The following is a 14,955-nucleotide window of genomic DNA, read 5'->3' on the forward strand; positions in this document are numbered from 1 at the left end:
TTATAGACCTTTTTCATCTTTTCCGGAAATGGAAATTGCATTGTGGGTAGGGGAGCCCTGCTATGTCGAAACACTTACAGCGGTGCTAAAGACCATGGCTGAGTTAACGTGCTTTTTGTCCCGCTGCTACAATAATAGTAAGCGATATCGACACATGAGGTTTAATAAGTTCCCAACAAACCCGTTAGAATGAAAAATATGGTATAAACAAAGGAAAATATAGCAGGTTTGGATCAAAAGCAGGGCACCGCGTTTGCGCTGAACATTTCGAAAGCGGGAAGAAAAACTATAATATTAGGAGATCAACGTGCTTTAATAAAAAACAGAAATGCTTAGTTAATCAACGGATATAACGAACTATCGGCAAATAGAACTCGGGGGTAAACAATGCGAGAAAAAAAAAAACATTATAAAGATCTGAAGAAAAAATTGAAAAATAGGCCGGGGCCTAAAAATAAATAAAAAACTTCAAGCGTGAGATTATGGAAAAAGAAAGTAAAAGCTGTGAAGTTTTACACGGGGATTCTACTTACAAAAAATTCAAGACTTTTTGTGTAACAACAAAGAGAAAGTTTTGTATGTAATATCCTTTTTGTGTGTGATTTATTGATAAGTGATCATTTTAAATGTAGTAGGCTTATCACAGGTTTTAGTCTCTCATAACCCTTAGTAGGGTGGGTTCTATTTTTTTTTAACGTGAGACGTTAATAAAATTTTTATTATAATGTATCCAGTCCCATATACGTTAATACTTATTTGTACAAACGGGGCTCATACTATCAAGATCAACAGAGACACACGAAGAAGAAAGTACATCGGCTCTTGTTGAACGCGTTATCAGCAAAATAAATAGTTATTTATTTCTGAACTCAATGACAAGAGAATTGGAAAATTCAATGAGCATATATTTAAAAAAAAAAAAAATGCAGGAAAGCCTTTCTGTATGCTACACGTACATAATACATGTATGGTAAATACAAAATGGATAATAAAAATAATCTAACAACGTATTTGTAAAGTAATACAAATATGCTTAGTATTAAAGTATGCCTACGTATATTTAACTGTCTTAGATAGTTGAAAAGTTTAAAATGTGTGGAAAACACTTTATTTGAATGATTTTATTGTCTTTGATTGAAAACGATGAAAATACGCACGAAAACATTAAAAAATCAAATAATTTGGCTTCTTGCAATATTTCTGTTTTTGCCTGACGGTTTTGGTTCAGTTTGACAAAATTTTCTACTTGTCAGACCGAAAGTCCGACATTTTTTACCTGTCGTAAATTTTGTACATATACTAGAGTAAGACACGGTAAACTTTAATTATCTTCTGGGAAAGACTCAAGAATTCCTGTCTCACCTATTTAACACTTAAAATTAGAAGGTTTTAATTACAGAGGAAAGGTCGTAGTTGTGGCCGCCCCCCTTACCGAACAATTGAACAAGTAACACCTGATGCCTTATCAGGTACCAAACGATTTAATCAGTTCACCGACGAACGAGCTGCGTGTCAGTTTTACCTGTATACACAGTTGGTACGAGTCAAACAATTCATTTTATCACTTCAAAAATCTCTTAAGACATCCTTCAAACAAGACATAAAAATCGTAAAGAATTGACACTGCCTTAAATGAGGTGATATCGCCACAGCTTGCATATATACATGCAATATTGTGAAGACGTAGGCCTACGCACCTGTCCACACTCTTGAAAGCTGTGAACGAGTCTACTGGCTATTTTGATTTTATATATAAAAAATAACGAGTCTCTTTCGCATATCTTTATTATCGGAAGCATTTAAAAGAACTCTGAAGCTTTAGTTTATCAACACTATTGAAAGTGCAGCCAAGGCTCGGACGCTTAGGTGAAGTCTAGTTGTACAGCGCATCGTATTTAAACTGAGAAAGAAAACATTTAATTGCTTGATTCTCCGTCCAAATAGCTGTTTCTTGCCTACAGTTTAAGCATTTCTGTGCTTCAGCCACCTTTTCAGTTTGACAGAAAGCAGTGCACGCTTCATACGACCTTTTTACATGCGCACCTTGTACATAATCTACACCTAGCATTGCCATGCTGGAAACAGCAGAGGACCACCATGACCCCTGTGGCGCGCGTTTCCTGTCATGCGCACTTCGTATTTCCGCAAAAGATGAAAAAGGTCTATAGCGTCATTGTTTTTTGTGGGTGACGTAGAAAGTGGTGATATATCAGATAGTGTGCTGCCACTTGTATCACTTGAAAAAGAAGTACCTGGTGATGGCTGCCCAACCGAAGTACTGTGTTCACTAAAGCTGGGGGACGACGTTACACTTTTGGGAGAGCCCCTCTTCCCTGTTGTAATGGCTCGACTAAACCCTGACAGTGTCGACATCTGGTGTTGGGACGAGGTAGAGCACCACGTTGTCGTGCCATAGTCTGGGAGAGAACAGATAATGAACAACTTTTTGCCGGAATCAAAGTTTTTTGTAAGTTTTCCTTGTGTCGTGTGTGTCTGCGTGGTGCCAAGGGCTCAGTTTCTATCTTTTCGTTTTGGCAATGCATGCATGTGTCAAATAGTCAGTTTATCTTTTTTAAACATGTGTACTGTTCTTATTGCGGAATAATATCTAGCAGTTAATAATTCAAGTGCCTGAGAGAGAGAGAGAGAGAGAGAGCGAGAGCGAGCTCATTTTGTACAATAGTACATAAGTGCATACATGTATCAACCCACCCGATTTAAGGAAACACCACGGCACGTTTTTGTTTTTGCATTCAGAAGTAGTGCAGGGATTCCAACAGCAGCCCTCATTTTCGCAGGTCATCTTTGTCAACTTGGCATGAACTTTGTTTATACAGTCCTCTTTGCCCGCATTCATAACCTGGCATCCAGTGTCATCTGTGAAAATGCATATACCTTTTGTAGGATTATATAATTGGTTTAGAACTGAAAATTTACTGAAGAAAATATATTTCGGGTGGTATAATCTGTGGACTTGATCCCCCTGGAGTAGTAGATCGATTTCTTTTCCCCTTTGCTTATTATTATTATTATTATTATTATTATTATTATTATTCAATTTTAGTAGTCTTGGTCAACAGTCGAAACGAACTGAAACGATACTACATTGTACAATTTGAGAATAATTACTGGTTATGTCAGACAAAATTTAAAGCCGTATGATATACAAAATAACCTAGTATCTTAGCTAGAGACAACAAGTGTTAAACAGATCAACGCCCTCTCAGTTCCAAAGAGAGCGTGCCTCCATCTGAGGTTCCCCTTTCTTGGGAAAGCTCGGATTTTAACCGACATATGGGTTAACGCATGTCCATACACCGTACTAATACTACAATATATGGTAAAAAGATCTGTTGGTTTCACCTTTCTATTCCATGTTAAGTAATCAGGAGAAGAATAAAATGTATAAAGATGAGCTCAATTGTTGTTAAACGTTTGCCGTACTGGCGTTAGTTTGGATTACGTTGAGAGCTGTAATGCCTGTTTAATGATGCCCAGATGACAATGTTTTGACAGCCTTTCGACAAATTTCTTGGTACATTCTGTACTTGATATATCAGTTTTTCTTATCTAACTATCCACCTTTGACCGGTCAAAAATACGTAGTTTTGCGTGACTCGATCACTGGAAAACACTTACCTGTTGGCTCCAGATTGTGGAAGCAGAAATGATTACCGTTTGTTTCATTATAACAACAACCGATCTCAACACAGCTTGTAGAGTTTTCATTTTTGCCGCATTCCTGTCTGGGCTCACCATTGTTACAGACATCTAAAATACAATTGATTGAGCATAAAATAAAATTTAAATGATTCCTAAATGGAAAAAATAATTTTTATTTATTTTTTTTTTTTAATTGTCGCTGATGCAGTAAGTTTATTTGTTTAATAGAACTACCGGTATTGTATTAATATGCATAACAATGACAAGTGTTGACTGCATATTGCACGCTTCCTTATATAGCATTCTTTCTTCGAAATAATATTACAAAGCCGAAACCATGAATTCAGATTCTGTTGGAATTCATGCAGCATGAATGCAAACCAGTATACTAACCCTGTCCGTGTAAGGTTGGTATCTTGAGGAGTATCAGCAGAAGGAAAATGCTGGCTGAAGATGACGCCATGTTGGATTTCTGTGGTTCCCACACCTTTGAGGCCAGACGCACATGTTATCAACTCTTCTGCTCGTGACTTTCACTCACAGACATCTTCCAAACATGTCAACGCTTTTGAATTCCAGAGGAGGAGTGGGGCATCTCACAACAGTAAGATTTTATAAATGGGCGAGCTGTCATATCTGGATAGTTTTTACACGTTTTAAACCAAATTATGGAATTTTTCACACGGTAGCTTTACATGATAATGTTTGTGTGTGTGTGTGTGTGTGTGTGTGTGTCACTGTTCTTACGCGTTCCTTAAAACAAATAGCAATATAAATCAAGGTATTTACTGAATTCGCTGAGATGGTCCCAAAAACGACCGAGATAGCGGTTGGACGTATCCGCATTATCCGCGGCTATCTGCTCCTAACCTTCACTTATTGTGATAGTGAAGCCGAGCAATATCTTAAAGTGCTAGATATATGGACTATGGATCTTAGATATAATCTGATAAGAAGGGAATGCTGCACTGCACTGATGATTTGGCTGAAATAGTGCTTATTTCATTTAAAGCTTTGACAGGGGACGCAAATTTTCTAGACATTTTTGGGAGATACAGGTGCGTATTAAATTTCATTTTTAAATTATGTCATTTTATATGTACACTTTAAATTTTCTACATTATTTCACCTCCAACGACTACAAGTAAGTTTATTATTGTTTTTAAAATGCTAAATAATTGAAAAATAAGCCTGTTTAATGCTGATCTCCATACTGAGACTCAAGAGAAAGAGAAGACGCGTGTACTAAAATAATGCACTCCAAATAGCTTTATACAAAATTTGAAAGCTATACATTATTACATTTTCAAAAATGTTGTTACATATAAGATATAAAGCTTTACAAGCTCATGTAGTCTACACGTAAATCCCGAATCAAGTTCGCATCATTAAACCAAAAATCTCATCCGCTATATATATATACATGTACACATCTTAAGTTAGATACAGGATTTAATATAGTTTCGTTTTAAAGCCTGTACTTTCGGCAACGTTATTGATTGTCAGCCAAGGCAAGAGAGTAAATGGGACCAACTTCCACTTCCTTGATCATGTCGAGGTACAAGTTCACTGTTTTTTCGAGTGTGCAATGATATAGAATATCAATTAAATTCTACATGTAAAGATTAATCCCCTCATTATTCATTGTTGCCGACTCTTATGCTTATATCCAACACCAGATTAATGGCAAGGAGCAGAAAATTAAAGCTAATCAGAAAAACATGATTGAAAATCGATAAGGGAAATAGAGGGGTTTACATTGGCCCATAGACTGCCGCTTTTTTAACATGTCAGAGGCTCATAAATCTCCGCGTTAGCCGTGTGGACACTGGAAAGAACATTCTGGTACTCCGACGGCTCCCTCTCCAATGTTTGGTACGGTCCAGTTTGTCCATCGACCGTCGTGTTGATTTCTTGAAGTGCCGGGGACATATTGTGATTGGCCTCCTCAGTGGACATTCTACCTTGCCGTTTGTTTAAACCTCGGAATAGAACGAGAACAAGAATGGCAAGGGCTAAAATAGCCAGTATGCAAATGATTCCTAGGCCTAACGCTGCATATACGTCATTGGGTTTACTGTTGTTTTGGCGTAGGTTTCTTGAAAGTTACTCTTAGAGTTCTCAGTATTGACAGACTTGGTTGTCAATACCTGTGGTTTAGTTACTCGACCGTTGAGCCCTTTTCCAACTGTAGTGACGTAAGCGGGTTGCGCAGTCTGCTGCGCGCAGTCATTAATATCCAACGAGACGTCTTTCAGGGTACAATCATCGACGGGGAAGCGGGTGATGCCCATTCCCTTAAATTCCATGGGGCTGTAACATATGGCCTGGTCGGTGTCAACGTCCATGTCACCAATTCTGACAACACGCACCCAAGCCACCTCACAGTCACAATGAAATGGGTTCTTGCCAATACGCAGTCTTCGCAAACGAATTAGAGGTAATATGGTGCATTTGCCCAGACTTCTAAGCTGGTTGCCCTCCAAGTACAGAGTTTCCAGATTGTTTTCGTATTTAATATAGAGAAATTCAACATGAAGTAGTGTGTAGATTTTAATTTCCCTTACACTTTCCAACCCGGAACTTATTTCAATATGCCTACCCGTCGACTCAGAAATCACAAATTAATTGTCATCAAGTCAGACTAGTACTGGGTGATTTGAACCCTCACTCTGAGATATAATGATCTTATATTTATCAAAATAAAACAGATCTGTAAGATGCTTTCGTGCTACTTTTAAGTCTTAAAAACCACACCCACATAGTACTTGTTTAATGTGAAGTCAAAATAAATTTTACTCTCAACGGGAATAAATAAACATTACACAGTATATTACTAAATTTTTATCTTTAATATTATCTAATTTTTTTAAAAATCTTGATATAGAGTCTTGAAACGTTGAGCTCTATGGGGAGGACACCTACCTCGAGACCAGTGGACAACTTGGTCAACCGATTGTACTTTGACAATATTCCAGAACAATGTTAATCTCACCACCTCATTTACATTCGGTTGTACATTGATCTAATAGGCATTACATGTATGTCACATGCGAAAGGGTACGGAAACTTGTACCATAAATAGAACACTCAGGCTCCATTCACAATACAACCAAAGTTGATCCGCGGACCTACAGATCCGTAGATCAAATATGGTCGACCCACTTGAAAGCTTACCGCGAAATCCCCTTGGGGAACCTATTCACTGTCTATTAGGGTATAATGCGACAAGCTTTCGAGGTCAGCCATATTTGATCCTCGGATCTGTAAGTCCGCGGATCAACTTTTTCTGAATCCAACCTTAGAGGGGTGAAAACTCATTTCCTCATTATGAGGTTCCTGGTACTTCATATCACATATAGACAGCAGAAACACACGTGGTTCTTACTTCCTGTAGCTTTACCCCTGTATGTTGTATAAATGACGTGTATGGCAACAGTGTTTTGGTTGTTGATACAATGTATATTTAGTCCCTTTGTTATTGCGTTTTATAGAGATAATAGACAGCACCAGAGCTTCCCCACAGAAGGTGGTGCCCCCTTTCTCAAACAATCTTTTTCCTTTATATTTAACCCCCGTCGTCTTTCAAAATTTTATAGAAAAAAATGAGGGTTAATGATAGAATGGGAATGAAGGTTGTAACCGCAACGTCGGTCAGTTGCTAAATATAAGTTACAAATTATCGGAGTTATTCAGATTTCTCATTCTTATTCAACTGGATGACAAACAAGATTCACTCAGTAAAACGTCTGAAGATTTAATCTTGTGGTTCAGCAGCTAGCCTAGGCAGGTAAGAGGAGTATTGAAAGGGCAAAAGTGATAGGATTTTTTAACGTGAACTTAATATATACTGGTTTATTATTTTGGTGCCTATAATGTAACAGCTATACTTACAGTTCCGACTGCGAATATAGCAAAATACTATGTTTCTGACCGCAATACTAGTGCTATGGATGATAAGAAAGAACTAAAGTACAATTACAGCAATGGGCGCATTCACGGGCAGGTGATCCTCGAACTAACTAGCCCGCGGATCATATACGTGACGCACTTGACAATAGATTAATGCCTCCCACCGTCCCTGCAGGGACAGAGCAATTAAATTTCGGCATGCTTTCAAGTGGGTCGCACCATATTTGATCCGCGGACTAGTTAGTCAACTGGTTATGAAAGCGGCCCATATCGCGTTGACATCCATTCACTTTCTCCGAAGTCTATCTGAAAATAAACATTGATGTATATCTACATGTACGCGTCTCTATGTACACCATTAAAAACACCCACGGCTCACTTTAGCACCCTCGAAGCGGACGGAAGAGATGAACCCATGTTAGGCTACATGTACAACATACGTAACATGTGTCTGTTTACGGTGTAGCTACCGGTAGTTTAAGCTGTTATTGAAGGTATGTAGGTTACTCGCCGTAAAGCATTTTTATTTTTGTGAGAAAAGTATGGTTTAGACATCAAAAGTATGGTTTAGACAATAACTTGCATCTGAAGTCTTTATTTGACGAACAAAAGACATTTAATTGCACCAAGTGGTGCTTTACCCACCGCTTTTACCCACCATTATTTTTCATACTCACTTTTGTTCAGTCAGAGTGTAACCTTACTCTCTACCCGAGCGGCAGATTGATTTTTCACAGATATTCACAGATATGTCTCTAGATAAATAGACATTCATTTCGCCGTTTCATCCGTTTTACCCTATATAATCTGCCACCCTGGTAGAAGGTAGGGTATCCGCCTGAAATTGGAAACGATAACCTGTGCCACTATGCCGATTTTAGTGTGCATCGAAAGGCTTGCCAAATCGGTTCATTAGTAATCTCAGCATCCGTGCTTTATTTCATGGGCACGTTTGGGAGGAAGAAAGCCAATTAAGATATGCAGTTACTTGGTTCACACATTATTTTAAGGGTGCATTCCCAGAGATTTAGATTTAAATCGACCTAATTCCTGGGGGTTCACGCTAAATTGCCGTCAGCCGTGCGCGCACATTGGTTAATTACCCCCTTACAGCTTTTAGTAGGCGGGACAGACGCTTAAGCCGGCTAAGCTGACAGTAATCTAGTGAGACTCCCCACAGGGATAGATCGATCTAAAATCTATGGCAATGGGATACTTTGTGTAAAAGAGACAAAATGCCAGAATCACCAACGAACTCATAGCACATCCTCCTTATGACGCATTACCTAGAGGAGTTCAAGGGACGAAAGTTAATCAGCTTCTCATCATGACCAAGGTTTCGGGTCTTCTAATCCCGCTGTGTGTAACACACTTACATATAGACGGCAAATACATAAGTTGGTAATTACTTCCCGTAGCTTTGTATTAAACAATTGACACATTTGGGAATAGTGTTTTGGGTGCAAACTGATGCGTCAGTTTTTTCACTGCAGAGTATCATACATAGGCAGGTACATTGGATACAGAAAGTACCGTGCGGATCGAGCCCCCCCCAACCCCATCTTTTCTACCACTGTTTGTATATTTACAACGGTACCCCCATATTTTCCAAAATTCAATATAAAACTAGGATTAGATAAAGAATTGGAAGTCCCTTGATTTAATATCGTGGTTTAGCAGCCTTAGCCTCAATTATGTTACAGGCCCGTAGCTAGCCAATTCAAAAGGTTTTTTTTTTTTTTTTTTTTTTTTTTACGGGCCTGTGTTATTAATATATTCTTTGGGTACCGATACTATGTTACTACCTCACTCGCAGTTCGGATCACGAGCATAGTTCTGCTAACTGGTGCTACTGATGATATGACAGTACTGAAGTACAATTATAACAATATCGCATCGACATTCATTCAGTTCTTCTCCGAACTCTATCTGAAAACAAACACTGACGCATATCTTTGTGTACTCATGGTCGAATACCAACAACACCGTTAAAGTCACTAACGTGATCACTTAAGCATCCTAGAAGAGGACAGAAAAGATGCTTGGCTACATGTATAGTGTGCCAGTGGTTAGTTTAAGCTTTTATTAAAGATAGATTCTTTGTCGTGGGGCATGCATTTTACTTTAACGTAGCTTGAGAAAACCAAGCAAGGAACGTCTGAAGATTTTATTCGAACCGGACGTACAAAAGACGTCGAGTGCATTAAAGGCTTCCTCTTATCACGACTCGGATCAGTCACGTGGTACCTGAATCAGAAAAATATACGCTAATATATTAGACTGGTGAAAATACGGACGTAGCTATGCTTAAGAGAGACATTTTATTGTTTATATTGCTATTTCATAGTGGTAAGTATACGCACTGAAGCTTATCCTAAAATAAATGGGAGTTTCAGTGGATGAGAGGCGACGTGTGTGTGTGTGTGTGTGTGTGTATGTGTGTGTGCGCGCGAGCGAGCGTGAGTGCGTGAGCGGGACTGTAAGTGGGCACAGGCATTCAGCGTGTGTGCGATAAGGGCTTCTGACTGACAACGCGTTTATCATCTTTCAGGTTTAAAAACATATCTCAATGTATGAAAGTAACACAATTGCCGGTAGATCAAGGGATATATTGTCTCCATTTTTGAATTCAATTTTTCAATAATTTCATGTTTATCACATCGTGTATAAGATCGAAAAACTCGTGACATGCAATTATACACGTTTCAACACTGATGTCGTCCTTGGCTCATTCTTAAAATGTATGTTAGATGTTAGAGCCTTATCAGTAGGGCACGGCTTGTATAAACAGATGCACAACTAGAGTTTATAACTGAATATGACGTGTAGTCTAGCTGTTTTAATTCCAAGGGACGAAATACAAAACGAACATCAAACTTTTACCGGCTTGACATTAAAAATTCATGGTTGCTTAAACACTCGCTCGCTCTCTTTCTCTTTCTCTCTCTCTCTCGCTCTCGCACGCACGCACGCACACACACACACACACACACACACAGAACTTCTTTTTTCTATTTCGTTGTAAAAATACACATCACCCATGTGCGCGAGCAAATGTATAAATACAACTTTACATGCGTGTATAGTGCTGGGGTGTCGCATGTAGCAAGAAACATGTCTTCTAGGAAAAGCACCAAAGGTTACACGATATTTATTTGTCCCTGGGTTAATAATTAACCAATCCCTGCCAAGGTAATAGACTAGCTTATAGTTACTGTTTAAGGATACTGTAAGCACTGTGTATTATCATCCAGGTACCGAAAATGAGTGTTTTTCTGCCCCCAATTATTCAAAACAATAACCCCTTCGAAAATATAAGAAATTGGCGTTTATATTTCTCGTTGCTATGTATAGGATATATAAATGACGCCATTAAATTGGTGTTAAAGCGATGTTCGTGAGTTTTCAGGTAAAGAAGAAATTCAAGAAACCAATTTTACCATTTTTACCCAAAAATCGCAATTATGACGTCACTCGTATGATTAAATCTGCGTAAATGTTTATTAATTTAGTCAATGAGCACTAAAGATATCTGTTATCCTAATGTATGTATGAAAGGCAGTAAATAAGGAGTATTAGACAAACGCTTTCAGTATCCTGAGTTTTTATGGACGTAATAGAAAAATTATAAGAAATGAGACGAGGCATGCATTTAAGAAGATGTCTACAATTTGTTATTTTAAATGCGGAGGACACGGCAAGCAATTTCAACGGTTTCGCAGGTTGTAAACGTTTATCTTTACTCTACTTTACTTTCTATTTACAGTGGGAGTAGGCGGAAGTAGCGTTACACTAAGTACGCCCAACGCTACAATAAATCAAACCACCACAGGAGGCGAAGCTACAACAACAAACACATCCACACTGCCATTCAGCAGTACCTCCAGGCAAACTTCATCTCAACCTCAATCGAAAGACACAGCCCCTGGAAGAGCCACAACCTTGCAAGCGGATATGACGTCACCTAGAAACATGACGTCACCAGGGTTCACGCGTTCTTTTGGACCCATAAATGGACCTCCCGGTAACATGTCAATTCACAGTGCCTAGCGGGGAACAGCATTATTTGCAAAATATGAAAATTTGGTGGGATTCAGTTGGTGTTGAAGTGGATGAATAATGCAACTTTATGCTTCCTCATTTCCCCCTTTTTTAAATAAAAATTGGCAGCACTTTTTAGTCCATGAAGTACAGTATTGTTTCATTAACTTTCCAGGGCAAATAACAGCTCATGCGTAAAGAATTACATTTCTCTGTGATGATTAATTTTTTTATTTAGTTCTACCTTTACGATCTTTATACAACTTTGGTGCAACCCTGTAACATCCTCAGCTTAAGCATGGTGTTAGTCAGAAACTTCAACAAGGGAATTTATTGCAAATGGCATTCTTCTAGATCTAAATAGAATACTGTCTATTTCAACTGAACCTGTTCAACTTCGGGCTTTGATGAACTAAATGAAATAATTGCAATCGGTGGATAGGGGAGACCGGGGCTAGTTGGTCCCCTTATCAATTAATGACAAAGTAAATATGGGGTAAAAGAATTGATCACATCATTTTGTAAAGTGACCGTATCCAATAGTGATAAGAAAGCGTCGGCAGTGAGTCCAAATGAAATAATTTAGCATCTTAGCATATTAAAGAGATTTAATGGGGGGGGGGGGCAACTTACCCTGGGGTCCAGCTAGCCCCTGTCTCCCCTACTGGCTTAACTGGGTGCTTGTAAATATAGTGTCATGCGTCGTCTCTTCAGAATAGGGGGGACTAACTAGGGGTAACTCCTCTATTGCACTGACAGCTGACATTGTTTACTTTTCCAGAAGATGACTGCAGCGGTCACGTGGCTGGCATCATAACGACATCCCTCCTCGCCGTCGCCTTTGCAGTGGTAGCGGCTGTCTTTGCACTGAAGTAAGCTTTGACACAATTATTTCATGCCAGTGTAGAACTTGTAGGACACTTATATGTGAGCTTGTGTTCTGCACTAACTTTGATCTTTAAATTGAGTTATTTTTGTACAATTCGAGGAGCACAAACGTCCTCCAAGCACAAATGAAAAAGTTTAATTACATTTTTTTTTTGTAACTTTTCTTCAATTTGTGACATAGGCTACTACATGTAGTGCAGTGCACACATTTCAAGCGGTCACTCAGATAAGTTAACAAAATGCTCATCATGTTGATGAACCATCTTTCAAAAAAAAAAAGACATTTGTAAAAAGATCCATAATTCTCACTACATCTTTCTTAAATATAAATATAGTAGAATGTAGTTCTGTCCAAAGTATCCATAGGCCTATTTATATAGGTTCGTATAGGACGTCCTATAGAAAATTGGCCCAAAGTCCTATGGACATACATATCGGACGTCCGACAGAATTCTTAAAGAGTCCCATAGACTCCTATAGCATTTCTGTAAGGTATAAATGTTATTTATATGCCGACCTTTATTTTCAAAAATTCAGGTGGCGACAGGCAGTACAGCACGGTGGTCAGACACCCCCGCCCCCCATCGAAAAACCGTTCAGTTTATCCATCGGAAAATCCGTAAACGCAGGCACGACTATCAACACAAGTGGTGTGAACTATGAGGTATTACCCAACGGCAGCTCAAAAGATGGCCCTGTTGCTTACGTCAACATGGCAAATGGCGGCCATGAACAGCCTGCAGATGGCGCTAATTATAGTAGCGCAAATGAAGTTGTAAACGACACCAATGCGTCGGATGATGACCCGATATATATCTCAGTTAAAGAGCAGGGTGATCGACAAATAAACTTCAAGGACTACGCCGACGCTAGGAGAGATTTTTACGCGAATTCAGGGCAGAGACATGAAAGTATTGGACCGGAAGACGTATATGAGAACGCTTCTGAAATGTCGCGCGGAGCTGATTTATATGGGAACACTTTTGATTACAGTGAAAACGAGAAAACTGAATACCTGCAAGTATTTTGAATTAATCGTTTTAAATAATTTTCTTACAATCTATTATTTTAATATTTAGATGAGTGTATATTTTTATCTGATATGTTGATGAAAGAACTTGACGATGTATGCACTAAGTACATGCCATCCGTGTAATAGCAATAAAGAATGCTTATTCTGCAAATTGCTTGCTGAGTTTCATTTGTGTTTACGGATGGAATACTTTTTATGTAAGGAATTTGATGAACAAGCAGTTAGGCATGTACGTATTATAATTAAGTTACATAAATTCTTTGAGAACAATATTCAGCTGAAGAAAATTATTTTGACAATTATCTTTGTCATTTAATCAGTGAATGCAGCAAAGATCATTTATATAATATAATATCACGACTTTTATTTGATAAATTTGGAAAAGTAATTTTTTTGCAAAACAAGTAGCTTAACTTCTTTGAGTAACAAGTAGGACGTCAGCATTAGTTTATAAGGGTGCCTTGGACTCTGAGCCCAAAACTGTATATTTAGTGAAGTCTTTAGAGCCAGTAGACGGTTTTTTCCTCCAGATAGGGCTGCATCCATTATTGCTTTGACTAGTTATCACAGACTGACTGACAGTTTGGTCTTCACGAGGACTTAAATCCCCAAGTAATGGCACTTTGGTTTCCTGGTCGTTGTTTAATTCTTCGCCTGCCGGTAACGCGAAGGCTTCATGTGTTGAGCACGTGGGAGAATCACGTGACGGTAAGGTGTTTTCGTTGAGAGTCGGGCTTGTGGTCATATCACGTGCTGACTGCGTGACAGAATGGGTACTCCTGTGAAGTGATTCGCCATTCTCTTCGCTGATGTTATGAATGTTGGTTTTTGAGTCTGGAGCACCTCCAATTTCCTCCTGTATCGCGTCATCCCTGAGAGGCGCCGATGACCCGTATCTGTATGTGACCTTTTCACGGCAGTTACAGCTGTCAGTGTAATTTGCGGAACACAGAGAACAGTGACGTAACGTAATTGCGCTACCCACAGACTGATGACGTTGGCCAAATGTTTGTTCTGACTGTCCGCCATATGATTGGTTCCTGAAGCTCAGCGCTGTGGACATCGTTCCAATGGTGCTTCTGCGAGACTCTCGTCTGACCTTATGACGCTGAGCTGATTGCCGAAGTTGCCCAATAACCTTAAAGAATAAGTTATTATGATTTTCAATTTTTATGTAAATTTTGGGAAAAAAATCTTACACAGGTTGTAAAACGTGAAAAGTATACAGTTTGAACATGAGGGTCACAGTGTTTGTTTTTATACCTACTATTATTGCCCTGTTTCTCTTTAAATTATCGAGATATTTTAGCAGAAGTCACAAACAAAATTTCAAAAGACACTGTACATTGTGCTATGAATTTAAAGATGTGTTATATGGAGTAGGTAACCATGTAGGCCTATTACTGAATGGAAATTTC

The 14,955-nt window shown here is 38.7% G+C and overlaps 2 protein-coding genes across 10 annotated transcripts in view; one reads left to right on the forward strand and one right to left on the reverse strand.

Moving 5' to 3' along the window:
- Positions 1-7,927: 7,927 nt before the first annotated feature.
- On the forward strand, positions 7,928-14,776 carry LOC106158354 (uncharacterized). 4 transcript variants are annotated; one of them, XM_087013646.1, is made up of 4 exons: positions 7,928-8,069; positions 11,342-11,599; positions 12,398-12,488; positions 13,042-14,776. In XM_087013646.1, the coding sequence occupies exons 2-4, from the start codon at positions 11,530-11,532 to the stop codon at positions 13,532-13,534; spliced, it is 654 nt and encodes a 217-aa protein (XP_086869772.1). In that variant the 5' UTR covers positions 7,928-8,069; positions 11,342-11,529; the 3' UTR covers positions 13,535-14,776. The 4 variants fall into 4 exon arrangements, with proteins under 4 accessions (XP_086869772.1, XP_086869771.1, XP_086869770.1 ...); XM_087013645.1 differs by lacking the exon at positions 7,928-8,069 and adding an exon at positions 9,527-9,643; XM_087013644.1 differs by lacking the exon at positions 7,928-8,069 and adding an exon at positions 9,535-9,924 and having other exon boundaries at positions 12,401-12,488.
- The window catches only part of LOC106158352 (calcitonin gene-related peptide type 1 receptor), a 33,620-nt gene continuing 32,474 nt past the window's right edge, over positions 13,810-14,955 (reverse strand). For all 6 annotated transcript variants that reach the window (XM_013534283.3, XM_087013640.1, XM_087013643.1 and 3 more), the window contains one exon: positions 13,810-14,675. In XM_013534283.3, coding sequence (XP_013389737.2) covers positions 13,986-14,675 — 690 coding nt within the window. In that variant the 3' untranslated portion in view covers positions 13,810-13,985. The remainder of the gene's footprint in view (positions 14,676-14,955) is intronic.

Source organism: Lingula anatina, chromosome 5, assembly GCF_051362555.1.
Source record: "Lingula anatina isolate TDL-2025a chromosome 5, LinAna3.0, whole genome shotgun sequence".
In the NCBI taxonomy this organism is placed as follows: Eukaryota; Metazoa; Brachiopoda; class Lingulata; order Lingulida; family Lingulidae; genus Lingula; species Lingula anatina.

Excerpts from the sequence above, each read along its gene's own strand:
- LOC106158354 (XM_013534286.2), top strand. The coding sequence starts at position 9,879 with ATGCTTAAGAGAGACATTTTATTGTTTATATTGCTATTTCATAGTG. Across the intron at positions 9,925-11,341 it reads TATATTGCTATTTCATAGTG|TGGGAGTAGGCGGAAGTAGC; the intron begins GTAAGTATACGC and ends TTCTATTTACAG. Across the intron at positions 12,489-13,041 it reads GCGGCTGTCTTTGCACTGAA|GTGGCGACAGGCAGTACAGC; the intron begins GTAAGCTTTGAC and ends TCAAAAATTCAG.